Source organism: Natator depressus, chromosome 7, assembly GCF_965152275.1.
Source record: "Natator depressus isolate rNatDep1 chromosome 7, rNatDep2.hap1, whole genome shotgun sequence".
In the NCBI taxonomy this organism is placed as follows: domain Eukaryota; kingdom Metazoa; phylum Chordata; order Testudines; family Cheloniidae; genus Natator; species Natator depressus.
Window position 1 is genome coordinate 122819821 of NC_134240.1, and position 26873 is coordinate 122846693.

A 26873-nucleotide genomic window follows, 5' to 3' on the forward strand; every position below is an offset into this window, starting at 1 on the left:
ACCAGGGAGGTCTGGCCAGCGGGACATTTAAATGCAGGGCTGGCGACGAGCTGAGCGGCCGGGAGGAGTGAGGTGGGGACGGGCAGAGGCACACGAGGGGGCAGAGCGGCCCCCGGCCATCGCAGCTCTAGGCAGGACAGCCGCCCCCACTGACCAGGGGCAGGGGACCAGCTACTTGTGGGCGTCTTTAATTCACTGGGACGAGCTCCTGGGCAGCAGGGTGGTTCCTGGCCCTGGCAGCAGAGCCCACGGCCAGGCCCGTCCGCGATGGCCAGCCCTGAGGGTGCCAGCCCCGAGGGCGCCAGCCCCCACCCAGGGAGCCAGGGCACCCGCCCGCCGGCGGGGCTCACCTTCTCCCCCGAGCTGGGGCCGTCACCGCTCGGCGGCTTGTGCAGGAACATGGGGCATCTCAGCTGCGTGGAGAGGTACCCGCCCCCCTTTCCGGGCCTGTCTCCGCGCCCTGCCGCAGGGAAGGAGACGGGTGGGCAGGGGATGGAGGTGGGATGGGGTGGGGAGGGGCCGGGGTATTTGGCTTGACCTTACTCTGCAGCGACCCCTTTTGGCCAGGTTCGGAACGGCACCGGCGGGCTCTGGCAGAGGCTGGGCCAGTCCCCCCAAGTGAAGTGCACCCCTGTGGGGCCCTCAGGCAGGGCAGGTGCTGGGGGAGATCTGGGGGGGGGACATGAACCCTGCCCCCATGGGGGTGGAGGGCGTGGGATGGGCCCAGGCCTGGTAGCAGGATGAGGAGGGTGAGGGTGAGTGAAGAAGGGAACAGCGGGTGAGGAGGAGGATGGCAGGCGGCAGCGGGCAAGGAGGAGGATGGCGGGTGAGGAGGGTGGCAACGGGTGGCAGGGTGACAGCAGGCGAGGGGGTGACGGTGGTTGGCAGGGTGATGGTGGGCGAGGAGGAGGATGGCGGGTGAGGGGGTGATGGCAGGCGAGGGGATGACAGCAGGTAAGGAGGGTGGCAGCGGTGGCAGGGTGACAGCTGGTGAGGAGGGTGACGGCGGGCGAGGAGGAGGATGGAGGATGGCAGGGTGGCAATGGGTGAGGAGGAGGACGGCGGATGAGGAGGGTGACGGCGGGCGAGGGGGTGACGGTGGGTGAGGAGGAGGATGGCGGGTGAGGAGGAGGGTGGAGGATGGCAGGGTGACAGCGGGCGAGGGGGTGACAGTGGTTGGCAGGGTGACGGTGGGCGAGGAGGAGGATGGCGGACGAGGGGATGACAGCAGGCAAGGAGGGTGGCGGCGGTGGGAGGGTGACGGCGGGAGAGGAGAAGGATGGATGATGGCAGGGTGGCGACAGGCAAGGAGGAGCACGGTGGGTGAGGAGGGTGACGGCGGGCGAGGGGGTGACGGTGGGTGAGGAGGAGGATGGCGGGCGAGGAGGAGGGTGGAGGATGGCAGGGTGACAGCGGGCGAGGGGGTGACGGTGGTTGGCAGGGTGACGGTGGGCGAGGAGGAGGATGGCGGGCAAGGGGGTGACGGCAGGCAAGGAGGGTGGCGGTGGTGGGAGGGTGACGGCGGGCGAGGAGGAGGATGGATGATGGCAGGGTGGCGACAGGCAAGGAGGAGGACGGTGGGTGAGGCGGTGACGGTGGGTGCCAGGGTGATGGCGGGCGAGGGGGTGACGGTGGGTGAGGAGGGTGGAGGCGGTGGCAAGGTGACGGTGGGCGAGGAGGACGACAGTGGAGGAAGATGGAGGATGGCAGGGTGGCAACGGGTGAGGAGGAGGACGGTGCGTGAGGCGGTGACGGCGGGCGAGGGGGTGATGGCGGGTGAGGGGGTGACGGTGGGTGAGGAGGAGGACGGTGGGTGAGGAGGAGGACAGTGGGTGGCAGGATGACAGCGGGCAAGGGGGTGACGGCGGGTGAGGAGGGTGGCAGCGGTGGCAGGGTGATGGTGGGCGAGGAGGAGGATGGCGGGCGAGGGGGTGACGGCAGGCAAGGAGGGTGGTGGCGGTGGGAGGGTGACGGCGGGCGAGGAGGGTGATGGCGGGCGGCAGGGTGGTCACGGGGTACTCTCTCCCACAGCATCACCCCGAGGAGAAGGCTGAGGCTGTCCCCAGACGCCCTGACTCCAAGCCCTGCTGGCTCCCAGGCGCCGGCTCCCACAGGGACGCCCACACCCACAGGTCAGCACCAGCCCCTCTGCATGCCCCGCCCCCCCCCGGGCCAGCGCCCCACTGACCCGCTCTCTCTGTCCCAGGTGGTGCACTGGAGCCCTCGCTCAGCCCCCAGGCCTGCAGCATCAGCATCAGCGAGGGCAGGTACCTGGAGGGGTGGGGGCAGGGAACAGGCTCCCCATAGCCCCCCCACTGCTCCCCATAGCCCCCCACACACACCCACTGCTCCCCAGAGCCTTCCCCACTCCCCGGAGCCCCTCCACTGTTTCTTATAGCCCCCCCACCGCTCCCCAGAGCCCCCCCCACTCCCCAGAGCCCCCCCACTATTTCCCATAGCCCCCCCCACTCCCCAGAGCCCCCCCACCGCTCCCCAGAGCCCCCTCCTGCTCCCCAGAGCCCCCCGGCACATGCAGTGCACCCCATAGCCCCCCCCCGCCCTGTCTGTGTGCCTGGCCGGGAGGCTGCTGCCCGCTGGGGCCGCTCTCACCCCCGGCTCTGGTTTCTCTTCTCAGCTGCAGTCAGATGCCCTGGGGTTGCAGCCTGCCCCGCTCCGTGAGTACCCGGGCTGTGTCCGAGGGGCGGGGGTGGGACCGTGCAGGGCATGGGCAGAGCCTGTGGGTCGCTGTCCTATACCCCCTCCCCTGGGCTCGAGGGCACGAACACTGCCATCCTGCAGCCCCAGTACCCACCCTGGCACTGCTGGGCGCACTCTGCACCGCGCTGGGTCGGCCCTTCCACGTTCCCAGACCTGCCCCTGTGGGCTGGCCGGTGCCTGCTTGTTCCCAGCCCTGGGGGGCGGGCCCCGGGCCCCGTCAGAGCCTGCCTGGTGGGGAAGGAACCAGCCTTTGTGCCCCCCAGCTGGTTCTTCTAGCCCAGGGCGCAGAGGGACTGGGGGGGTGCCCAGGCTCTGCGTGGGGGTGGGGGCAGCGCCAGGCGATGCTGAAGTGTGGGTGAGGCCGGCGTCGCTAGCATGGATGTATAGAGCCCTGCCGGGCACCGGGTCCCAGCACACTCCTCTGACAGCTGGGCAGCTGCACGCGACGTCGGGCTAAGAACAGGGGCAGGATGGACAGGGCTGTCTGCAGGCCCGGCCCCTCTGCCCCCTTGACAGCTCCCTGCCTGGCGCCCCGCCACATGCATCCTGCCCTGCACCCGCTCCATGCCCGGCCCCTCTGCCCCCTTGACTTCTCCCTGCCTGGCGCCCCGCCACACGCATCCCGCCCTGTGCCCGGCCCCGCCCTGCACCCACTCTGTGCCCGGCCCTACCCTGCACCCAATCCATGACCGGCCCCGCTCTGTACCCGCTCTGTGCCCAGCCCTACCCTGCACCCGCTCCATGCCCGGCCCCGCTCTGTACCCGCTCTGTGCCTGGCTCCACCCTGAACCCGCTCTGTGCCTGGCCCCTCTGCCCCATGACTGCTCCCTGCCTGGTGCCCCGCCACACGCATCCCGCCCTGCACCCGCTCCGTGCCCAGCCCCGCTCTGTACCCGCTCTGTGCCTGGCCCTGCTCTGTGCCCGGCCCTGACCTGCACCCGCTCCGTGCCCTGCCCTGCTCTGTACCCGCTCTGTGCCTGGCCCTGCTCCATGCCCGGCCCTGACCTGCACCCGCTCCGTGCCCTACCCCGCTCTGTACCCGCTCTGTGCCCGGCCCTGCTCCGTGCCCAGCCCTGCCCTGCACCCGCTCCGTGCCTTACCCCGCTCTGTACCCGCTCTGTGCCTGGCCCTGCTCTGTGCCCTGCCCTGCTCTGTACCCGCTCTGTGCCTGGCTCCACCCTGCACCCGCTCCACCTGCCTCCTGCTCTGAACCTGCTCCATGCCCGTCCCTGCTCGTTTTCCTTCCCCACTCGCCCCATGTCCTGGGCAGCCTTGTCATGGCTCCCTCCCTTCTGCCCTCCCCCAGAGCAAGCGGCTGCGAGGAGCCAGCGAGGGGCCAGGGGAAGGAAGTGCCAGTCCTCAGGGCATGGGCGAGGTGAGTGGAGGCAGTGCTGTCTGGTCTGCCCACGGGGATATTTGGGGAGCACGGCTGGGGCGCTTCGGGGATCAGCCCAGAGCAGGGAGGGGCTGCGTCACCACCGGCCCTGCAGCTCTGGGTGTCTGCAATGCCGTGCCGCGGGGCTCACAGCCTGGCGCCAGCAGCCAGCGGGCCGGGCACCGTGACTGGGCGCTCTGCCAATGGGCTGCCAGCGCCCAGCTACTGTTCACAGGGTGACCCACACGCCCCGCAGCCCTGAATCGCCCCCAAGCCGCCTGCCCTCGCCTGGGCCGCTCCCAGCAGCGGCTGGGCGATTTCCCGGGGCTGGACTCTTGCAGGCACAGGCGGGGCGGGGAGTTCTGACAGCCCAGACGCCCAGAGGCCTGAGCCACCGAGGCAGCCGGGGCCACGCGCAGACACCAGCAGGCTGCCGCCCCTCGCGCTGAACTACAGCGAGCAACTCGCTTGCCCTACGCGGGTTTCTCACCTGACCCCAGTTCCCAGAGACTCCTGCCCCCCGTCTGAGATTCCCACAGCTCTGGCCCCTCTAGGGGTGGATGGGAAATGGCTTTCTGGGCTGGCTTCTGTCTCCCACCCGTCACTGCCCTGGCGCCGGGAGGCAGCCCCCGGGGGTGCAGCACCGGCTCGCCAGGGAGCGGGTGCCAGGCGGATTTTTGCAGTCTCCTCCCCGCCCCCATGGTAGTGAAGGGCTGTCTCCCCCCTCGCGAGGCTGGGGGCTTCGGTCACCTGGTACGTCAATGGACCTTCAGCGTCTCGGCCTGACGCCCAGGCGGGGGCGGGTCACACACCGGACTTGCCCCCTTTGGCTTTTGTCTCCCAGAAGCTGCAGGGGAAGAACCTGGGGATGCTGTTCCCCAGCCCGGAGGGCCCAGCCCCAGGGAGGAAGCAGCCCCACGGGGGCGAGACGAGGAGGGTGAGGGGGAAGAGCGCAGACCACCCAGCGCTGCGTCTCAGTGATGCTGCTCAGCCACTTGGACCCCTGGGCACCTCGCCCCTCCCGGGCCCCCTGTGGGAGCCTTAACAGGGGCTGGAGCTGCAGCCTGCCTGGGGAGCAGAGACTTCCGGCGCTTGCAGGCAGGGCCCCACCTGGCTGAGCAATGGGGCGAGCAGGAGTTGGGCACCGAGAGACGGAGCCAGTCGCTTTGCCCGGCTTGCACAGGGGCACAGGACAAGTCCCGTGCCAGGCTGGACAGGGGCTGGGGCAGGCATGGCCCGAGGGAAGCCAGACGGGGTGGTGCTGCTGGGGGCTGGATTTGCTTCTCTCCCCCGTCCCTGTGTCTCTGAGACCCAGGCTTCCCCTCGTCCCCTCCCCCAGGGCAGCTCTGGCCTCTCTCCTGCTCTAGCCCCTGGGACGGACGGCGAGATCCTGACCGGAGATTTTTCCAGGGTGAGTGGATCGTACCTGTCCCGTGAGCTCGCTGCCCCTCAGCCCAATTGCTCTGCAAGGTCCCATCACCCTGGGCAGTGACCAAAATCCCCGTGCCCTGCCCAGAGCCCAGGCCCTGTGCCCTGGCCTCTCTCCTGGGGCCAGCGAGGCTGTCCTGCTCTCCTTAGGCGGGCTGGCCTCGCCCGCTAGCACCCCCATCCCTTCCCGCCAGGCCCCACTGGGGCGCAGACCATCCGCCCGGCCTCCCCGTCCCAGGAGGGTGCCGGCTGCCCCTCAAGGGACGTGTTTCCAACTCCCTACAGTGAACACTCCTGCCCCCGGGGCCAATCTGCGACTAAGGTGAACGCCTCACCTCTTGGCTCCAGGGAAGGTAGGACGTGTGTGCGTGTGGGGGAAGGGGACATCCCACTCCAGGGAGGACAGAGCATGTGTGGGGGAGTCCCACTCCAGGGAGCACAGGGCGTGTGTGGTGGCAGGCAGGGGCTATGTCCCCCCCAGGGAGAGCAGGGATATCCCTTCAGCTCTGTTTTTGTGCCAATGCCTGTCTCTGTTGGTGACCCCAGCCCTGCTCTCTGCCAGTGGAGGATGGCCTGCACCGGGATCTGCGTTACGTCAGCCCCGCCACAGTAAGTGTGAAATGCGCCCACTGCTGGGGAACAGCACGCGTGGACCCCATGCTTGTAAAACAGCTCTTATTAAGGACCGCAGCTGGCATTCCAGCCATGTACACACAGACCGAGGGCTGAAGCTCATTCTGTGTTCCCCACTCCTGCCCTTGGCCCAGCTGTCCGGGTGTGCTGACTGTCCAGCTCTACTCCGCTGCTGTCTCGGTTTGCTCTCCACCGCTGTCCTGGGTCTGCAGCCACCTCACGTGACCAGCGGCCCAGAGCAGCGGGAAGCATTGCCCTTTGCCACTGCTGTGTGTGGCTGCTGATGGCTGGACCCCACTCTGCTCCCCTACGTAGGAGACTCGGCTCCATGGCTCTGTCACAGTGGCTGCGCTGCCTGCCTAGCGTGGCGTTCTCTAAACTGCTTCCCTCCTGCCCACTGTCCCTCCGCTGGGCTACCGCAGCCTGCCCTTCCGGGGATGCCGGTCCGGTTCTCTGGCTCCTTTGCTTTGCTGGGGTCCCTGGGAGTGACGCTGCTGTGATCCAGCATTGCCCTTCCTGTCTGCTCAGCCTTTGCCATTGGTCCCCAGCTGCCAGCACTGCCAGGGTTCCTTCCCATTGCTTGGTGGGTGTCACGGGGTCCCCGGGCGATGCTCTGGAACTGCTCCCTATGAAGCCAGGCAGGACTCTGGGGAAGTCTCCTCTCTGGGAGCAGCCTGTCTGCAGGACACACAGCTCACCCAGCTTCCTGGGTCTGACCTCGGAGCATTCAGCCTCCTCTGCCCCTCCGTGCGCTTCCCACAGCGAGTCCGCCCAGGCGGGGTCCTGGGGAAGCCAGAGGGTCCTGCCCCCAACTCCGCAGTCAGACGTGACTCTCAGCCAGCCAGTAAAACAGAAGGTTTATTAGCCAACAGGAACATGGTCTAAAACAGAGCTTGCAGGTACAGAGAACAGGACCCCTCAGTCAGGTCCATCTTGGGGGCAGGGAGGCCAGACCACAGGTCTGGGCCTCCCTCTCTTTCCCCAGCCAGCTCCAAACTGAAACTCTCCAGCCCCTCATCTGGTTTGCCTCTTTCCCGGGCCAGGAGGCCACCTGATCTCTTTGTTCTCCAACCCCTTCAGTTGGCACCTTGCAGGGGGGAACGGCCCAGGCCATCAGTGACCAGGAGACAGGGTGTCGGCCATTCTCTGTGTCTGGACCCGTGCACACACCTGCCCTCTAGGGCTCTGCAATGATCATACACCCTTACCCCACCACCTAGATACTTAAGAACTGCGTAGGGGAAACTGAGGCACCCCCACACTATTCAGAGGAAACATTAAGAACAGTCCCGCTTCGTCACACCACCTTTCCCCAGGGTGGGGTTGGGATTTCCTGTGGCTGCAGCCTCCTCCCGTTGTGCATCGCTGATGTATTCTTTGCGCAGCTCACACGGTTCCATGGACCGATCTCATTCGCGCCTGGCCAGCAGGTCCGCCTCCTGGCTGGGCTCAGGCAGGCCGCTCTCCCCAGGTCTTACAACGTCAGCTCCTAAATCTGCTGGGATTACTGCCCGGTCCCCTTTAAACAACCTCCGTCTTCTGCCTCCAGCTCATCCCTGCCCTGGCAGTCCGGGGAGCCTGCACCTTGCGGCCTGGCCAGCCCTGGAGCCTGAATCGTTTCCCGGCCCCCAGCCTGGCTGGGCTGCCGGGAGCCCCCGTGGGAGAGGGGAAGGGGTTGCTGTGGAAAGACTGTCCCACAGAGCATCCGTGTTAGCTCTGCCTGCTCTGCACACCGGCCGCCAGCCCCTTGCCCTCCCCTCCGAGCGCCAGCGTCTCGAGAGCGCGGCGTGTGCTCAGTCTGCGCGTGCCGCTGGTGATCAAAGGGAACCGCTGGAACCAGGCGCCCCTCTCCTATCTGCCTGTGCCCGGCAGGGCGTGGCACCAGGGCTGCCCCAGCCCTCCTCCTGAGCCCTCCCCTGCAGCTCCGGTGGCTCGGCAGGGCTGTGCTTGTCTTTGCGGTCTCGGGTCCTGGCCCAGGCCCGCGCTGCAGCGCTGTGTCCGTGTCTGCAGGGCGCGGGCGTCGGGCGGGCAGGAGCAGAATCTGCACAGGCAGCTGCTGTTCCTCCACAGCGCTGGACTCCTTCCGCAGCCTCTGCCCACACATTTTCTTGCTGGCTCAGTTTTGCCGGGGCTGGCTGGAGTCCCTCGGAGATGAGCAGGTCTCCGGTGTAGGGCACCTCACTTCCCCTCGGCTCGCCTGAACTGTGTTTCCACGCCCCCTGCGCTGCGGCCCAGAGCTGGGCACTTTTCCTTCTGCCTTTCACTGGACCAGGATGCCGGCACTGTCAGTCCATCTGTGTCCCTCAGTCCTGTCTCCTGGGTTCCTTCAGCCTGAGCCCGTCTGTGTCGTGCACTCGTGCCTATCGTTGTCTGTCATCGTGCCTGGGCTGCTCCACTGACCTTGCTCTTTGGAGGCATTTCTCTAGGGCAAGAGCCCTTTCCCTGTACTCTGGGATCATGAGTCCCACTAACGATCCTCTCGCTGATGAGGGAACCTGTTACGTCTTCACAGCTCCATGCACATGCCTGAGCTCTCAGCTCCCTGCTGCAAGAGCACGGCTCCGGCTCCCTCCCCCGGCTCATTCTGTTCGGGGCCCCAGGACCCAAACGCCTCGATCCGCCATTCCAGGAACTCACGCGCCTCGCCTCCTTCCCCGCTCTGGCCAGTTCTCCATACAGACTAGACTCATTTCTGACGTCGACCGCTGCCATGCCTGGGCGGAGGGTTCTGTGGGCAATCCAGCTCTCTCTGCGCTCTGCGTCCTTCGAGCTGCCTGTTCGCTCTGCTGCTAGCTGCTGGATCGTGGGGCTGTTCATCGTCCTGGTCCGTGCTGTGTGTCTCCCTAGACTGACTCTGCCGCCCCGTGTGCTGGGGAGTGACAGGAAAGGACTAAACCTAAAGCGGCTCCATTATTTGCCAGCATTCCAGCCATGTGCCCACAGACTGACTGCCTGGTGCCTGCCCCATCTCTCACCCCAGTCAGGAACTTCACAGGGTGAGGGAAACAGCACCAGCCCTAATGCTGCTCTGTGCCCAGGCCCCCTCCTGCCTGCCTCCCTGCCACACCCATAAAGACGCAGCACGAAGCCACACGCCTGAGGGGCAGCAGTGGCGCCCGAGGGGATCCGGCTCAAACAGAGCAGGCTGTAGGCAGGGACGGTGGTGCACTGGTGGAGCTGGAGGGTGCAGGGGGTGCAAGTCAGGATTGGGGGCATCAGACCAGCTATGTGTGGGGACCTTATGCCCCAGTGGAAACATTGACTCGCGGCTGGAGCGTCCCCGCATGGACAGCTGGCTCTCCTCATCTAGCGCCCCTGCATGGCCGGGCACGGCTGGCTCTCCTCATCTAACTCCCCCGCACAGCCGGGCATGGCGCGATTCTCCTCATCTTGCGCCCCTTGCATGGCCAGGCACGGCGCAGCCAGGTCTCCTCATCTAGCCCCCTGCACGGCCAGGCACGGCACGGCACGGCTCTCCTCATCTAGCCCCCCCGCACGGCCGGGCACGGCATGGCACGGCTCTTCTCATCTAGCCCCCTGCATGGCCGGACACGGCATGGCCAGGTCTCCTCATCTAGCCCCCTGCACGGCCGGGCACGGCACGGCACGGCTCTCCTCATCTAGCCCCCCCGCACGGCCAGGCATGGCCAGGTCTCCTCATCTAACTCCCCCGCACAGCCGGGCATGGCGCGATTCTCCTCATCTTGCGCCCCTTGCATGGCCAGGCACGGCGCAGCCAGGTCTCCTCATCTAGCCCCCTGCACGGCCAGGCACGGCACGGCACGGCTCTCCTCATCTAGCCCCCCCGCACGGCCGGGCACGGCATGGCACGGCTCTTCTCATCTAGCCCCCTGCATGGCCGGACACGGCATGGCCAGGTCTCCTCATCTAGCCCCCTGCACGGCCGGGCACGGCACGGCACGGCTCTCCTCATCTAGCCCCCTGCATGGCCGGACACGGCATGGCCAGGTCTCCTCATCTAGCCCCTTGCACGGCCGGGCACGGCACGGCACGGCTCTCCTCATCTAGCCCCCCCGCACGGCCGGGCACGGCACGGCACGGCTCTCCTCATCTAGCCCCCTGCATGGCCGGACACGGCATGGCCAGGTCTCCTCATCTAGCCCCCTGCACGGCCGGGCACGGCACGGCACGGCTCTCCTCATCTAGCCCCCCCGCACGGCCAGGCATGGCCAGGTCTCCTCATCTAACTCCCCCGCACAGCCGGGCATGGCGCGATTCTCCTCATCTTGCGCCCCTTGCATGGCCAGGCACGGCGCAGCCAGGTCTCCTCATCTAGCCCCCTGCACGGCCAGGCACGGCACGGCACGGCTCTCCTCATCTAGCCCCCCCGCACGGCCGGGCACGGCATGGCACGGCTCTTCTCATCTAGCCCCCTGCATGGCCGGACACGGCATGGCCAGGTCTCCTCATCTAGCCCCCTGCACGGCCGGGCACGGCACGGCACGGCTCTCCTCATCTAGCCCCCCCGCACGGCCAGGCATGGCCAGGTCTCCTCATCTAACTCCCCCGCACAGCCGGGCATGGCGCGATTCTCCTCATCTTGCGCCCCTTGCATGGCCAGGCACGGCGCAGCCAGGTCTCCTCATCTAGCCCCCTGCACGGCCAGGCACGGCACGGCACGGCTCTTCTCATCTAGCCCCCTGCATGGCCAGGCACGGCGCAGCCAGGTCTCCTCATCTAGCCCCCTGCACGGCCAGGCACGGCACGGCACGGCTCTCCTCATCTAGCCCCCCCGCACGGCCGGGCACGGCATGGCACGGCTCTTCTCATCTAGCCCCCTGCATGGCCGGGCACGGCATGGCCAGGTCTCCTCATCTAGCCCCCTGCTCGGCCGGGCACGGCACGGCATGGCTCTCCTCATCTAGCCCCCCCGCACGGCCAGGCATGGCCAGGTCTCCTCATCTAGCCCCCCCGCACGGCCGGGCACGGCACGGCTCTTCTCATCTAGCCCCCTGCATGGCCGGACACGGCATGGCCAGGTCTCCTCATCTAGCCACCAGCATGGCCAGGCACGGCCAGGTCTCCTCATCTGGCCCCCGCTCGGCCGGCTCTCCTCATCTAGCCCCCGCACGGCCAGGTCTCCTCATCTAGCCCCCAGCATGGTTGGGCACGGCGCAGCCAGGTCTCCTCATCCAGCCCCCCTGCTCCAGTCCAGCAGCTCTGCCTCTTCTCCTGACTCAGCCCTCCGGCCAGATCACGCTCAGTCCCATGACGGTGCGCTGACGTCACTCACTCAGGGTGAACTGCAAACAGTCCGGGGCAGAGAAACCCCACATGCTGCTGAATATTCCAATAGTTAGATTTACTCAGCCAGCCCAAACCAGCTTCTGTATCACCTCCCTGAGAACTCAGACGTCCACACAACACAGTGCCCTTAAAGTGCCAGCCTCAGGCCTTCCTCCAGACACACCTGTCAGACATAGGATGGTAAATTCTGAAAATCTTATCTCATCCTATAAAAGAAAAGGTTCTCCTGAGCCCAAAGGACCAAGCCCCAGACCCAGGTCAAATAATAACTTAGATCGTACCCAAAATACATGCTTACAGTCCATTCTTATTAACTAAACTAACATTTATTTAAAAAGAAAAGAGAAAGTGTTGGTTAAAAGATCAATATACAGACAGACTTGAATTCAATTCTTGAGGTCCAGGTACATGGCAGAGATGGTGAGTGTGTAGTGGCCAAAAGTCCTTTTAGAAATAGTCCACAGGTTACAGTCCAATGTTCGTATTCAGGGTGACTCCAGTCAGCGACTGGGGATCTCAATCCTCATGGCTCAGGGTTTCCCCTTCTTCAAACCCAAAGCAGATCTGAGATGAAGAAGGATCGTGTCCCAAGGTTTTTAAACATTTCCTGCAGCCTCTTGGCCCGAGAAGACAATCGGCTTCACTTTCCTTCTCCCAAACACCCTGGCAGTTGGCACAGGGTCATTTATCCATTAACAGTTCAGACACAGGTTACCACAACCTTCAAAGAGGCACATAGACAACAATACTATGTCACTCAAGTATATATTAATATTCGCTTTTTGGTCTTTGAATCAAAGCCATAGCCATAGCCAAGCCTCGTTTGCTGACATCACAAGCCCTGAGCACACAGCTCCCCTTCTCTCTCTCACCCTGCCGGCTGCATTTCACAGCTCTCTCCATTTCCATCTCTTCCTAACCAGTCTTTCAAGTTTGGCTGGGGTCAGGTCAGTCTGGGAGTTCATTAACTCTTTCTGGCCCTGTCACCTTTCAATGAGATATTATATTACACTCATAACGTCATAGTCCCCCATGTCTGGGGAACAACGTCCAACAACTGTCCGGTCTCCCGCCCCCGGCCTGGGCCCATAACCCCAGGGCTCCCACCAGTCCACATCCCCTTCTTGGGGGCTTCTCGCCGCCTTCCCCAGAGCAGGTGGGGAGCCCAGGCCTGGCCCCTGCCCTGGGTTCCAGCCCGGGGACCCTAGGACAGGCAGTCCAGGGTCACTCCACCGGCCTCCCGGCTGCTGCCTGTGTGGTCTTTGCATTACCACAGACAGGAGCCAGTTCACACCGCACCTGAGGTCTGCCCTCCTCGGTTCCCCTCGCCCTGTTCCTCCCCTGAACCCCCCCAGGGCTCTCGCTCTGCAAGGCCAGATCCTGCCCTTTTGTCAGGGCTCCCCACCCAAGGGGCTGCTCTGGGTCTCCCCTGGCCTCCTGCCAGATACTTCTCTACTCAGGCGAGGGTCCCAGGGCAGCTCTGCCCCAGGGCTTCCTCCCTGATCCTCCTCATCTCTCCAGCCTCGCCCTGCAGAGTGCGTCCCTTGCTCCTGGTCTGCTGACCCCCCGCTGGGAGGTACCCCTCACTGGGCCTGGGCCAGGCTCCAGGGGTTAACTGGCCTCGCCTGCTCCAGTTAACTCTTTCAGAGCCAGGATGGAGTACACCCCATCGCACCCTGTCCATGCGACTCCTGATTCGCTGGTGCTGGGGACTCTGCACCCTCTTGAGCAGCACGTTGGCCAGCATGAACTCCCATAACATGGGCCCAACGCCCAAAGCAAGAGGCCCTGGCAGGTAGGGGGAGGACAAGCCCAGAGCTGCCATGACACAGCCTCTCGGGAGCTCATCCCCCTCCCCATTTTACACCCCCCCCCAGGTGGCTTCCCTGCTGCGCGGCCAGTTGGCTGGGGTGGTGGAGGAGTACGTGGTGGTGGACTGTCGCTATCCCTACGAATACGCTGGGGGACACATCAAGGTAAGAGAGCCCGGCTCAACCTGTCCTGCTCCCAGCAACTTCCCGCAGGCACCGGGCTGCCTGCTATGCAGAGAGTGAGCTCCTGGCTACACCACTTCAAAGGGTGCTACAGAGGGCGGGGCAGGAGCTGGCAGTGGGGGGAGCTCCCGGCTATTCCAGTCCTGCCCCCCCCAGCAGGGAGCGCTGTGGGGAGCGGGGCAGGAGCTGGCAGTGGGGGGAGCTCCCGGCTATTCCAGTCCTGCCCCCTCCCAGCAGGGGGCGCTGTGGGGAGCGGGGCAGGAGCTGGCGGTGGGGGGAGCTCCCGGCTATTCCAGTCCTGCCCCCTCCCAGCAGGGAGCGCTGTGGGGAGCGGGGCAGGAGCTGGCAGTGGGGGGAGCTCCTGGCTATTCCAGTCCTGCCCCCCCCAGCAGGGAGCGCTGTGGGGAGTGGGGCAGGAGCTGGCAGTGGGGGGAGCTCCCGGCTATTCCAGTCCTGCCCCCTCCCAGCAGGGGGCGCTGTGGGGAGCGGGGCAGGAGCTGGCAGTGGGGGGAGCTCCCGGCTATTCCAGTCCTGCCCCCTCCCAGCAGGGGGCGCTGTGGGGAGCGGGGCAGGAGCTGGCTGTGTCGGGAGCTCTCAGGAGGGGACACTGTGGGGAGCAGGGTGGGGTGCTGGCTCTGGGGATTATGAAATTATTAAAATCCTATGAGCATCATGCAGGATCCTGGGCTGCCCAGTGGTTTTGCCTGGGGAGAAGGGGGCGGGGCGCTTGGCACTTTGCCAGCTCCCAGTCGACCCCCATCTATGGGATGCTCCCCCAGCCCTGAAGGTGGGGAAGGAGCACTGAGCCCTGGTCCGGCCTGTGCTGCCTGCTGCCCCCCCCGCCGCACCCCTCTGACCTCCTTGCTCTCGCGCAGGGCGCCCTGAATCTGTACCGAGAAGAGCAGCTGGCGAGGTGGTTCCTGCCGGATCCCTTGGGCACGACCCCGAGCCCCCGCAGCAGCACCCTGATCTTCCACTGCGAGTTCTCCTCTGAGAGAGGCCCCCGCTTGTAGGTGCCTTGGGGGCCCGCCAGTCTCCCCCCACTCCCACCTGCTCGTCCCCCACCCAGGTGTCTGTGATAGGTTGGAGCCGCCGAGTTGGGGACACTGGGACGCCTACCCGGCCAAGATCAAGTGGCCCCAACACAGCAGGGCGTGCCTGGCTCCCATCCCAGCAATGGGGCCCAGCCGGGGGCACCTCGCTGCTCCACTCGCAAGGCAGCCATGGCTGGGGGGCAGCAGGGGCAGCCTGAGGTTGCTGGTGCCCCCCAAGGCTCTCGGGGCGAGGCCAATGCCTGGCTCTGGTGGCTGGGGCCAGCCAGTCTTGCTGGCTTCACGCTCCATTAACCCCACAGTGCCCCCCACAGCTGCCCCCTGCCACAGTTCCTGTGCCCATGACCCCTCTTGCCCGCAAAACCTCACTTCGGCCAATCAGACTCACCCACCTCTGCCCCGTCCTGTGGTCCCAGGGGGGTCCCTAGAGTGACAATGGGGAGGGGCTCACTGGTGAAATCCCTCTATCGTCGGGCAGGTGCCGCAGCCTGAGGAGAATGGACCGAGACGCCAACCGGTACCCAGAGCTCTGGTACCCAGAGCTGTACGTGCTGCGTGGCGGCTACAAGGAGTTTTACCAGCACTTCCAGGTACCTAGGGGGCTGTTGCAGGGGTGGGGGTGGCATAGCCTAGAACAGAACCCAGGAGTCCTGACTCCCAGCCTCTTGCTCTAATCACGAGACACCACTCCCCTCCCAGAGCCGGGGAGAGAACCCAGGAGTCCTGGTGTCACGGAGTCCCCGGGTGATGCTCTGGAACTGCTCCCTACGAAGCCAGTCAGGACTCTGGGGAAATCTCCTCTCTGCGAGCAGCCTGTCTGCAGGGCAAGAAGCTCACCCAGCTTCCACCTTCCTGGGTCTGACCTCGGAGCATTCAGCATCCTCTGCCCCTTCGTGCACTTCCCACAGCGAGTCCGCCCAGGTGGGGTCCTGGGGGGGCCAGAGAGTCCTGCCCCCCAATTCCGCAGTCAGACGTGACTCTTAGTCAGCCAGTAAAACAGAGGTTTATTAGATGACAGGAACATGGTCTAACACAGAGCTTGTAGGTGCAGAGAACAGGACCCCTCAGCTGGGTCCATTTTGGGGGGCAGTGAGCCAGACAACCCCGTCTGTCCTTCACTCCATGTCCCCAGCCAGCCCCAAACTGAAACTCCCTCCAGCCCCGATGTGACGAAGTGGGACTGTTCTTAATGGTTCCTCCGAATATTGTGGGGGTGCCTCAATTTCCCTTATGCAGTTCTTAAGTATCTAGGTGGTGGGGTAAGGGTGTATGATCACTGCAGAGCCCTAGAGGGCAGGTGTGTGCAGGGGTCTGGACACAGAGAATGGCCGACACCCTGTTTCCTGGCAACTGATGGCCTGGACCCTTCCCCCCTGCAAGGTGAGAGCTAAAGGGTTGGAGAACAAAGGAATCAGGTGACCTCCTGGCCTGGGAAAGGAACAAAGCCCAGAGGAGGGGGGGCTGGAGGGAGTTTCAGTTTGGGGCTGGCTAGGACATGGAGTGAAGGGCAGACGTGGTTGTCTGGCTCACTGCCCTCCAAAATGGACCCAGCTGAGGGGTCCTGTTCTCTGCACCTGCAAGCTCTGTGTTAGACCATGTTCCTGTCGTCTAATAAACCTCTGTTTTACTGGCTGGCTGAGAGTCCCGTCTGACTGCGAAGTTGGGGTGCAGGACCCTCTGGCTTCCCCAGGACCCCGCCTGGGCGGTCTCGCTGTGGGAAGCACACGGAGGGGCAGAGGATGCTGAATGCTCCGAGGTCAGACCCAGGAAGGTGGAAGCCGTGTGAGCTGTTTGCCCTGCGGACAGGCTGCTCACCGGAAGGCGACTGCCCCAGAGTCCTGACTGGCTTCATGGGGAGCAGTTCCAGAGCATCGCCCGGGCACTCCGTGACAACTGGTGGCAGTGGTGGGATCTACTGCACCCCGTGGATGGCGCTTCCTGCAGTAAGTGACTGGGGAGCAGTAAAACGAAGGGGGATTGACGGGGACCAGGCGTGCTGAAGATTCAGAGAGAGACGGTTTCAGGGGGCGGTTAACCCCTAGGATTGTGTGACCAGAGAAAAGGACTTTTGCAGTAACAGGGTCCCCCGGGGGACTGCAGCGAGCGGTCCCAGGGGCGGAGGAGTCTGCGGCTCAACCCTGGGAGAGAGGCGCTGACCTCGAGAAGGGCTGGCACACTAGGGGTTCTCCCTGGAAACCGTGGGGAGCTGAGAGCACACAGGCCTGTGAGTCCACAACAACTTGGGAAGAGCGGAGTGATGGCCTGTCACCGTCTTCTTAAGAAGGACATTGTAACCCTGTGCAGAAAGAGAGGGTTGAGCATTGGAAAGTTCACCAAAGCACAGTTAATCGTGCAGCTGGAGGAGGATGACCGCTCTAAGGGACAGATTCCTGACCCCAAATGGGGCTATAGCAGGATCTGGGAGCAGCTGGAGTGGTAGCCAGGTATCGCCAAGACTCATGTCCCCGACCAGACGAGGGTCTTCACGATCGGGTTCCCCATCCGGGGATCAGAGACGGACGGGATTGGAGCTGAGTCCGAGAGAGCAAGAGGACTGTGAGAGACAGCGAGAGCCCGAGAAAGAGCTGCAGAAGCAGCAGCAGCATGAACTGGGGGTGGGGGAGCGGAGAGGCCTAGGGAACCTCCCCGGGGTGAGTGGGGATAGACCCCGGGGGGCCAGTTCCGCAGGGAACCTCGAGACTAAATTGCTGCCCCTGGTTAAGGAGGGGGGGGATGTGGATGCCCACCTCACTGCCTTTGAGCAGGCTGGAGATTTGAACCAGGGGGACCCTGCGGAAAAGCCCCGGTGTCTAGCTCCCTTGCTGGGTCCCAAGGCCATAGACTCTGTCGGCCAGATGGGTGGGGAGGTGGACAGGCTCCCACTCCTGACCCCAACCTATATGTCTGTGTGGAGTTTCCTGGGGCCAGGCCCCTCGGACCCCCAGTGGGAGCGGAAGGTGATGGTCAATGGGGAGACATTCGTGGGGTGGCGAGATCCTGGGACAGAGAGAACTGTTGTCAGGCCCTGGGTGGTGCAGCCTCAGAGGTTGAGGGGCTGTGTGAGCTGGGTGAGGGTCCCAGGGACGAAGCCCCTCGCCCTGCCTATGGCCCAGATCCCTGTGCAGACCCAGGAGGGGTGGGGCTGGCTGGTTGTTGGGGTTCTCCAGGATATCGGCTGCGAGACCCTGTTGGGGGGTGACTGTGTCTCTTTGGGACAGGATCCAGGCCCTGCTCCTGTAACGGCCAAGGGTTTGAATTTGAATCCAGGGAACCAATCGGTGGAGAGGGAAATGGTCAGTGAAAATGCAGATGACCTGGCTGGCAGCAGGGAGGAGCCGCTAGGCTCAGGCTACCTGCCTGCCTGTAAGCAGACCCCTGGGGCTGGGTGGGACAGAGAGATGCTCCCTGCGCCCTTGCACTCTGGAGAGGGGGCTCACGCTGGCTCTGATGCAGTGAGGAAAGCAGCGAGCTCGCTGCCTACCCCCACTGGCACAGCAAGGGCAGCGCTGAGCACAGGGGGAGCTGAGACCCCAGCTGAGTGGGGGGAGACACAGGCAGGGGAGGGGATCTGTGGGGAGTGGCAAGGTGCTTGGTAAGGAAAGTTTGGATGAGCCTAGGCAGCCTTGTGATCTGATGGCTTTGTCTAGTCAGCAGGGTGGGAAGGCGAGGAAAGTGGAAGACGAGTGTCCCTGGACCTTACCTGTTAGCTGGGTGGAGAATTGGGACAGTGAAGGAAACGTGCCTGTGCCTGGCAGAGGTATTGACTTGCCTGTGGAGGGAGCTACCCTGATCTCCAAGCAGGTGTCTGTGATCAGCCTTGTGTGCTGGGACCAGGGGAATGAGATCCCAAGCTGTGTGTCTGGTAAAGGAGAAAGTGTGTCCGGCTCTTCTTGGTCTGTGGAGCAGACAGAAGGGGCCTTGCAGCCTGTGATGGTTGAGCGTTGTGCAGTTGTCTCAGAGCTGGTTCTGGATTCAGCTAAAGCCCAGGAAGGGAATGGTCCTAAGTTTGTGTCTGCTCAGGAGAATGGCCCTGTAACTAGGTCGCATCCAGTTAGTGTCTATGTAAAATCCCAGAGACCAGACAATTCTGGTGCTTGTATTTTGCCTGTTGCTCGTGTGTGGTTGGGAAAGGGTGTCGCAACTCTGTCTAATCAGGGTGAGATCCTAGCCAGGGCACAAGGAGAGCGTGAAGGTGATGTGATTGTGTTACCTATGGAGGGTGTGGAAACCTGTAGCAAGAAGGAAAAGATTCCTGAACTTGTGTGTGGCAAAGGGAAGGAGAAGGCTTCTGACCATTTATCTAGGAAGTCTGTCAGTTTGCCTGAAAGGGGATTGTGTAGGAATCCACCGGATGGGCCATAGGTAATTCTGGATGTAAGGGAGACCCAGAAAGAGTCTGTTGTTGCTCAGGAATGTGTTCCTCTAGAGCAAGCCCTAGGTAAAGAGGGTAAGAGCAGAATTTCTGGGAGGGGTGAATTGTTGCATAGAAAAGCCCTAGGGAAAGGAATCCTCATGGAGTCTTTGCAAGCAGTTTACTGCAACTGAAGGGTGTGAAAGTGATTTAATCAAGAAAGTTTCAGTTCCTAACAGCCAGAAATTTTCTGTTGTGAATGGATCCACTGACTGTCCTGTTGAAAGACCCAGTGTGGATAGCTTTGAGAAGGTCTCAGATGGAGTGAAAGCTGTTAAGAAACTTAAACAGTCCTATAACCAAGTGGCTGTGTTTGGCCAGCTTGTTGGGGAGAAGACCCAATCCAAGTTTGACCCCCTGGGGTTTTGGGGTGGCCAAAGGGCGGGCCGCAGAAACCTTCCCACATGCGGCCTGCGAGTGCTATCGACCACCCCCGACCTAAGGGAGGGCGTGAAACTGGAAGGGCCTGGTGTAACTCCTACCAAGGAATGGCAGAAACGCTGGGGCATCCATGGGAACGTTGGTGGCTTCGAACTTCCCCAGGTCACCGCCTAAAGTGACCCCGCTCAGTTCGATCTCGAAGGGGGGAGAGATGTGACGAAGTGGGACTGTTCTTAATGGTTCCTCCGAATATTGTGGGGGTGCCTCAATTTCCCTTATGCAGTTCTTAAGTATCTAGGTGGTGGGGTAAGGGTGTATGATCACTGCAGAGCCCTAGAGGGCAGGTGTGTGCAGGGGTCTGGACACAGAGAATGGCCGACACCCTGTTTCCTGGCAACTGATGGCCTGGACCCTTCCCCCCTGCAAGGTGAGAGCTAAAGGGTTGGAGAACAAAGGAATCAGGTGACCTCCTGGCCTGGGAAAGGAACAAAGCCCAGAGGAGGGGGGGCTGGAGGGAGTTTCAGTTTGGGGCTGGCTAGGACATGGAGTGAAGTGCAGACGTGGTTGTCTGGCTCACTGCCCTCCAAAATGGACCCAGCTGAGGGGTCCTGTTCTCTGCACCTGCAAGCTCTGTGTTAGACCATGTTCCTGTCGTCTAATAAACCTCTGTTTTACTGGCTGGCTGAGAGTCCCGTCTGACTGCGAAGTTGGGGTGCAGGACCCTCTGGCTTCCCCAGGAGCCCCGCCTGAGCGGTCTCGCTGTGGGAAGCACACGGAGGGGCAGAGGATGCTGAATGCTCCGAGGTCAGACCCAGGAAGGTGGAAGCCGTGTGAGCTGTTTGCCCTGCGGACAGGCTGCTCACCGGAAGGCGACTGCCCCAGAGTCCTGACTGGCTTCATGGGGAGCAGTTCCAGAGCATCGCCCGGGCACTCCGTGACACCCTCCTCCTCTGGGCTTTGTCCCTTTCCTGGGCCAGGAGGTCACCGGATTCCTTTGTTCTCCAACCCTTTAGCTCTCACCTTGCAGGGGGGAAGGGCCAGGCCATCAGTTGCCAGAAACAGGGTGTTGGCCATTCTCTGTGTCCAGACCCCTGCACACACCTGCCCTCTTGGGCTCTGCAACGATCATACACCCTTATCCCACCACCTAAAGACTTAAGAACTGCCTAGGGGAAACTGAGGCACCCCCACAATATTCAGAGAAAACATTAAGAACAGTCCCACTTCGTCACACCTGGCTCCCAGCCTCCTGCTCTAATCACGAGACACCACTCCCATCCCAGAGCTAGGGAGAGAACCCAGGAGTCCTGACTCCCAGCCCCCCTGCTCTAATCACCAGACACCACTCCCCTCCCAGAGCCGAGGAGAGAACCCAGGAGTCCTGACTCCCAGCCCCCTGCTCTAACCACTAGACTCCATTTCCCTCCCGATGGGAAGTGTCACATGTTCTCTCTCTCGCTCTAGGATCTCTGCGAGCCCCAGGGCTACATCCACATGCGGCACAAGGACTTCCGAGCCGAGCTTAGGAACTACCAGCGGAGGAAACAGCCTTGGAGCCTGCGCAGGATCCGCAAAGAGCTTTTCAAGCCCCTGTCCCCAGGGACTCCCTTGCAATAGCAACCCAGAGCCCGTTCCTGACTCACAGCGAGGGACCCACTAGCCCCACCCCTCGCCTCTGAAATGGAGCTGCCCCTTTCCCGTTTGGCAAGTCAGACCTTCCCTGGCTGGCTGCCTCTGGAGCTCCAGCAATCCCAGCTGTAATTTAAGACTCTAGCCCAGGGGTTCTCAAACTGGGGGTCGGGACCCCTCAGGGGGTCGCGAGGTTATTACGGGGGGGGGTCACGAGCTGCCAGCCTCCACCCCAAACCCCACTAAGCCTCCAGCATTTATAATGGTGTTAAATATATAAAAAAGTGTTTTTAATTTAGAAGGGGGGTCGCACTCAGAGGCTTGCTGTGTGAAAGGGGTCACCAGTACAAAAGTTTGAGAACCACTGCTCTAGCCCTTATGGTTGCAAAGAAAACCTTCAAAATATGGCTCTGTGAGTGAAGCTGATGCAGTGACGTCTTCCTGAGTCTGCAGGCAGCCTGACATGATAGCTCTGTGAGGTTGAACTGCCCCATTCAGCTCGTTGGATGTTGACTTGATGTCAGCATTGTTCACTTTCTCATTTCGGACCTGGAGACACAGGGCAGAGGAAGGGCCATCATTTCATGGAGACCTGCGCAATTTGCTTTTATGGGTGTCACATTTTAGTGCCTCAAAAGGGTGGAGTTTATTCTGTGGGTGGAGCATGGGTGCACCTCACTACTTCCCCCTCAAACTCACCTCTGCCCCTCCCCCAGGGCAGTGATTGACAGGAGCTTCCCCCTAGTTCTGCCCTCAGCCCCTCCCCTCCTCTCGCTCCCCCTTCTTGCCAGGCAAATACAAGAAAAGGGCAGCAGCATGAGTACTCAGACCTGCACTGATGCAGCAGCAGCTTTAAGGCCTGGCTCTTTGTGGCCACTTCGGTCTCCTCTTGTTCCCTCCTCGAGTTCTCCTGCCATTTCCTTTTTACTCTCGCCTCCCTCCCCTCTCCTGCTGAGCCACGCCTGGGAACTCACGCCTCACCAATCTGCTAGAATTCTCTGAGGGGGTCGACCAGCGTGTGGACCAGGGGGATCCAGTGGATACAGTGTACTTAGATTGTCAGAAAGCTTTTGACAAGCTCCCTCACCAAAGGCTCTTAAGCAAAGTCAGCTGTCATGGGATAGGAGGGAAGGTCCCTTTCATGGATCAGTGACTGGTTAAAAGATAGGAAACAAAGCGTAGGAATAAATAGTCAGTTTTCAGAATGGAGAGAGGTGTCCCCCAGGGTCTGTACTGGGCCCAGTCCTATTCAACATATTCATAAATGATCTGGAAAAAGGGGTAAACAGTGAGGCGGCAAAATTTGCAGATGATACAAAACTACTCAAGACAGTTAAGTTCCAGGTGGACTGTAAAGAGCTACAAAAAGATCTCACAAAACTGGGTGACTGGGCAACAAAACGGCAGATGAAATTCAATGTTGATAAATGCACATTGGAAAACATAATCCTACCTGTACAAATACAATGGTGGGATCTAAATTAGCTGGTACCACTCAAGAAAGAGATCTTGGAGTCATTGCGGATAGTTCTCTGTAAACATCCACTCAGTGTGCAGCGGCCGTCAAAAAAGTGACCAGAATGTTGGTGATCATTAAGAAAGCGATAGATAATAAGACAGAAACTATCATATTACCTCTGTATAAATCCATGGTACGCCCGCACCCTGAATACTGCGTGCAGATGTGGTCGTCCCATCTCAAAAAAGATGTATTGGACTTGGAAAAGGTTCGGAAAAAGGCAACAAAAATGAGAAGGGTCTGGAACGGCTTCCGTATGAGGAGAGATTAATAAGACTGGGACTGTTCAGCTTGGAAAAGAGACGACAAAGTGGGAATATGCTTGAAGTCTATAAAATCATGACTGGTGTGGAGAAAATAAATAAGGAAGTGTGATTTACTCCTTCTCATAACACAAAAACCAGGGTGTAATGATGCTGGTTCTCTTGGGACCCAACAGAGCATCAGTTCAGGACAAACCAAACCAGCCAGACAGAGAGGACTCTGGTTTTATCCCACTTGCTAACCACAAGTCACACAAGCAATTCCATTAGATCCTCCAGTTTCCCAGTATCCCCACCAGTGCCACTCGTTATGGGGACAAATGGTTATGAAAACTAATGCCCTATGTGACGTTATTGACATAATCTGGGACTGTGTAGATCATCGTTGCAACCAAGGTCTTGTAGTGGCACCAAATCTTATATAAAGGGGGTCAAATGAGGTGTCTCAGACAAGGTTATGGTTTGCTGGTTATGATTATGCTGCCTATATGTGGGTATCATTTTGTAGTTGAAGTTATGAACATTGGTTCTGTACTGTCTGTAGTTCAAACTTATGCTCTGCTTCTGGGTGACACCCCAGACAAGGTGGTGTCAGCTCTGCCTAACCTGCTGGATGGCCCATTAAGGACCATCAGCTACACAACTGACCCATTGAGAGAAGGCAGACACGCCTTGCGACTCAGCAAGGTGGGCAGGGACCTGCCTATGGACAGAACTCTGAGGGTTTTCTAGGCCATGTGAGGGACAGCTTGTCCTTGGGACAAAGAAAGAAAGACCACATGGCAAGAGACTATAAAAACCTGCTGCAGCTCCTCCATCTTGTCTTCAATCCTGCTTCTTACCTCTGGAGGGACTTTGCTGCACTGAAGCTCTGAACCAAGGACTGAAAGACCCACCCCAGCTGGGGATGTTCTCCAGAGACTTGATTTGAACCTGCAGCTTATTCCATCATTGGAACAAGCCTGAACCAAGGACTTTGCCATCACTGTCTGTCATTGATTCCATTTCACCAATCCTAGCTCTCATCTCTATCGTTTTCCTTTTATGACTAAACCTCTAGATTTTAGATTCGAAAGGATTGGCAACAGCGTGATTGGTGGGTAAGATCTGATTTGAATATTGACCTGGGTCTGGGGCTTGGACCTTTGGGATCGAGAGAACCTTTTTTCTTTTACTGGGGTATTGGTTTTCATAACCATCTGTCCCCATAACGAGTGGCACTGGTGGTGATACTGGGAAACTGGAGTGTCTAAGGGAATTGCTTGTGTGACTTGTGGTTAGCCCGTGGAGTGAGACCAAAGTCTGCTCTGTCTGGCTGGTTTGGTGCCTTAGAGGTGGAAAAAGCCCAGCCCTGTGCTGTAACTGCCCAGCTTTAAGCAATTTGTCCTGAATCGTCACTCTCCGTTGGGTCCCGCCAGAACCAGCATCGTTACCGTGGCGTAGTCGGCAGGATCCACAGAACCAGGTCAATTAAACTTTGGGTCAGAACCCCACGCTGTCCAAATTTGAATTTTGGTATTGAGAGTTTGCTTGGGTAAAGAGCAGTTGCAATGGGTGAGCAAAGAGCATATGAGCACCTTGGCAAAAAAGCCCTGGAACGTTTGTGTTCAGAAAAGGGGATAAGCTTTAGAAAGAAAGCTACAAACCAAGCAGTGAGAGATCTGTTAACGGCCAGTGATCAGGAGGCCGGAGCACAGCCCTTGCCTGAGGCTACAGACGCTGCAGAAGCAATGAAACTGCAAGCCCTGAGCGACGGTCTGCAGCCGGAACATGAACAAAACCTGGCAGAAATGTGAGTGAAAGAGGAGCAAGCCTTGGCCCAGCTGGAAAAAGAAGCTGATGAAAGGAAGAAGAAAGCTCACCAGATCTCTGAGCAGTTGTCTGGGTGTAACCAAATGTACCCCAAAACTGCCACCTTTTATGTAAATGCTGTTACCGTGAATTCAGTAGAGGGTGGCCCCATAAATTGTGCCAATGCTCTGTATGGGAGTGGTAATGAAAAATTCATAGAGAGTGTAAAAGTCAATGGTAAAAGCTGTTTAGGGCAAATTATGGCTTCTAACATCACTCTTGTTAAAGCAGATCTTGTCAAAGAGGAAGATTACTTCCCACATCAGAGTGTGAATGTTGTAGTCCTCTGTGAATTTACTGTAGGAGTGCCTTTAGCCAGAATCCACCTCGAATGCGATGGTACTAAGCATGAAGTTATCGCTGGTGTAAGGAAGTTACTGCCTAAGGATCTTTTGATTGGGGAAAATATATTAAAGCTTTGTTCAGTCCAGGTAACCAGTCACAGGAAAGGAATGATCTTAAACCTGTGTCTATTATGGGCAATGATTTGCCTGGGGAGGGTTTCTCCAAAGGTTTGTCTAAGGAAAAGAGCTGTCTGTAAATGAAGTTTCTGAATGTCTCTCTAATGTGTCAGAAGTGAATCTGGAGTTAGATAAAGAGCAAAAAGAACTCATTGGTCAGGAAAATGTTCCTCAAGAGCAGATTAAAGGAGGATCAGGTGGAAGCCCTAACTGAGGAAGGAAAGGGTGGATTTTTGATGGGTGATGGATTGTTGGCTAGTACAGCTTGTAAAAGTGAACTGCAATTTGCTGGAAGTAGCTCAGGGTAGTGAGAAGAGCAGCAGTTTATCTGTGGGGAGGGGCAAGGTGCTTGGTAAGGAAAGTTTGGATGAGCCTAGGCAGCCTTGTGAGCTGATGGCTTTGTCTAGTCAGCAGTGTGGGAAGGCGAGGAGAGTGGAAGACGAGTGTCCCTGGACCTTACCTGTTAGCTGGGTGGAGAATTGTGACAGGGAAGGAAATGTGCCTGTGTCTGTCAGGGGTATTGACTTGCCTATGGAGGGAGCTACCCCAGTCTCCAAGCAGTTGTCTGTGAACAGCCCTGTGTGCTGGGACCAGGGGAACGAGATCCCAAGCTGTGTGTCTGGGAAAGGAGAAAGTGTGTCCGGCTCTTCTTTGTCTGTGGAGCAAACAGAAGGGGCCTTGCAGCCTGTGACGGTTGAGAATAGTGCAGTTGTCTCAGAGTTGGTTCTGGATTCAGCTAAAGCCCAGAAAGGGAATGGTCCTAAGTTTCAGAGTAACAGCTGTGTTAGTCTGTATTCGCAAAAAGAAAAGGAGGACTTGTGGCACCTTAGAGACTAACCAATTTATTTGAGCATGAGCTTTCGTGAGCTACAGCTCACTTCATCAGTTTGTGTCTGCTTGGGAGAATGGCCCTGTAACTAGGTCGCATCCAATTAGTGTCTATGTAAAATCCCAGAGACCAGACAATTCGGGTGCTTGTATTTTGCCTGTTGCTAGTGTGTTGTTGGGAAAGGGTGGAGCAACTCTGTCTAATCAGGGTGAGATCCTAGCCAGGGCACAAGGAGAGCATGAAGGTGATGTGATTGTGTTACCTACTGATGGTGTGGAAACTGGTAGCAAGAAGGAAAAGATTCCTGAGCTTGTGTGTGGCAAAGGGAAGGAGAAAGCTTCTGACCTTTTATCTAGGAAGTCTGTAAGTTTGCCTGAAAGGGGATTGTGTAGGAATCCGCCGGATGGGCCAGAGGTGATTCTGGATGTAAGTGAGACCCAGAAAGAGTCTGTTGTTGCTCAGGAAAGTGTTCCTCTAGAGCAAGCCCTAGGTAAAGAGGGTAAGAGCAGAATTTCTGTGAGGGGTGAATTGTTGCATCGAAAAGCCCTAGGGAAAGGAATCCTCATGGAGTCTTTGCAAGCAGTTTACTGCAACTGAAGGGTGTGAAAGTGATTTAATCAAGAAAGTTTCAGTTCCTAGCAGCTAGAAATGTGAATGGTTTCAGAGTAGCAGCCATGTTAGTCTGTATTCGCAAAAAGAAAAGGAGTACTTTTATGTTTAAAATTATGTACAAATTTATGTTAGTCTCTAATGTGCCACAAGTACTCCTTGTGTGACTTGTGGTTAGCCAGTGGGGTGAGACCAAAGTCTGCTCTGTTTGGCTGGTTTGGTTTGCCTTAGAGGTGGAAAAACCCCAGCCCTGGGCTGTAACTGCCCAGCTTTAAGCAATTTGTCCTGAATCGGCACTCTCAATTGGGTCCCGCCAGAACCAGCATCGTTACACCCTGGTAAAAGAAAAAAGGTTCTCTCGATCCCAAAGGACCAAGCCCCAGACCCAGGTCAATATACAAATCAAATCTTACCCACAAATCACGCTGTTGCCAATCCTTTAGAATCTAAAA

General features: G+C 59.8%; 1 protein-coding gene across 1 annotated transcript; it reads left to right on the forward strand.

Annotated features, from left to right (window-relative positions):
* Positions 1-66: 66 nt before the first annotated feature.
* Positions 67-26832, forward strand: LOC141991237 (M-phase inducer phosphatase 3-like). The gene is made up of 11 exons (XM_074959514.1): positions 67-425; positions 2032-2132; positions 2207-2267; positions 2636-2675; positions 4025-4093; positions 5433-5504; positions 6068-6130; positions 13300-13398; positions 14292-14425; positions 14947-15058; positions 20725-26832. Exons 1-11 carry the CDS (start codon positions 268-270, stop codon positions 20875-20877), a joined length of 1062 nt encoding a protein of 353 aa, XP_074815615.1. The 5' UTR covers positions 67-267; the 3' UTR covers positions 20878-26832.
* Positions 26833-26873: the final 41 nt, after the last annotated feature.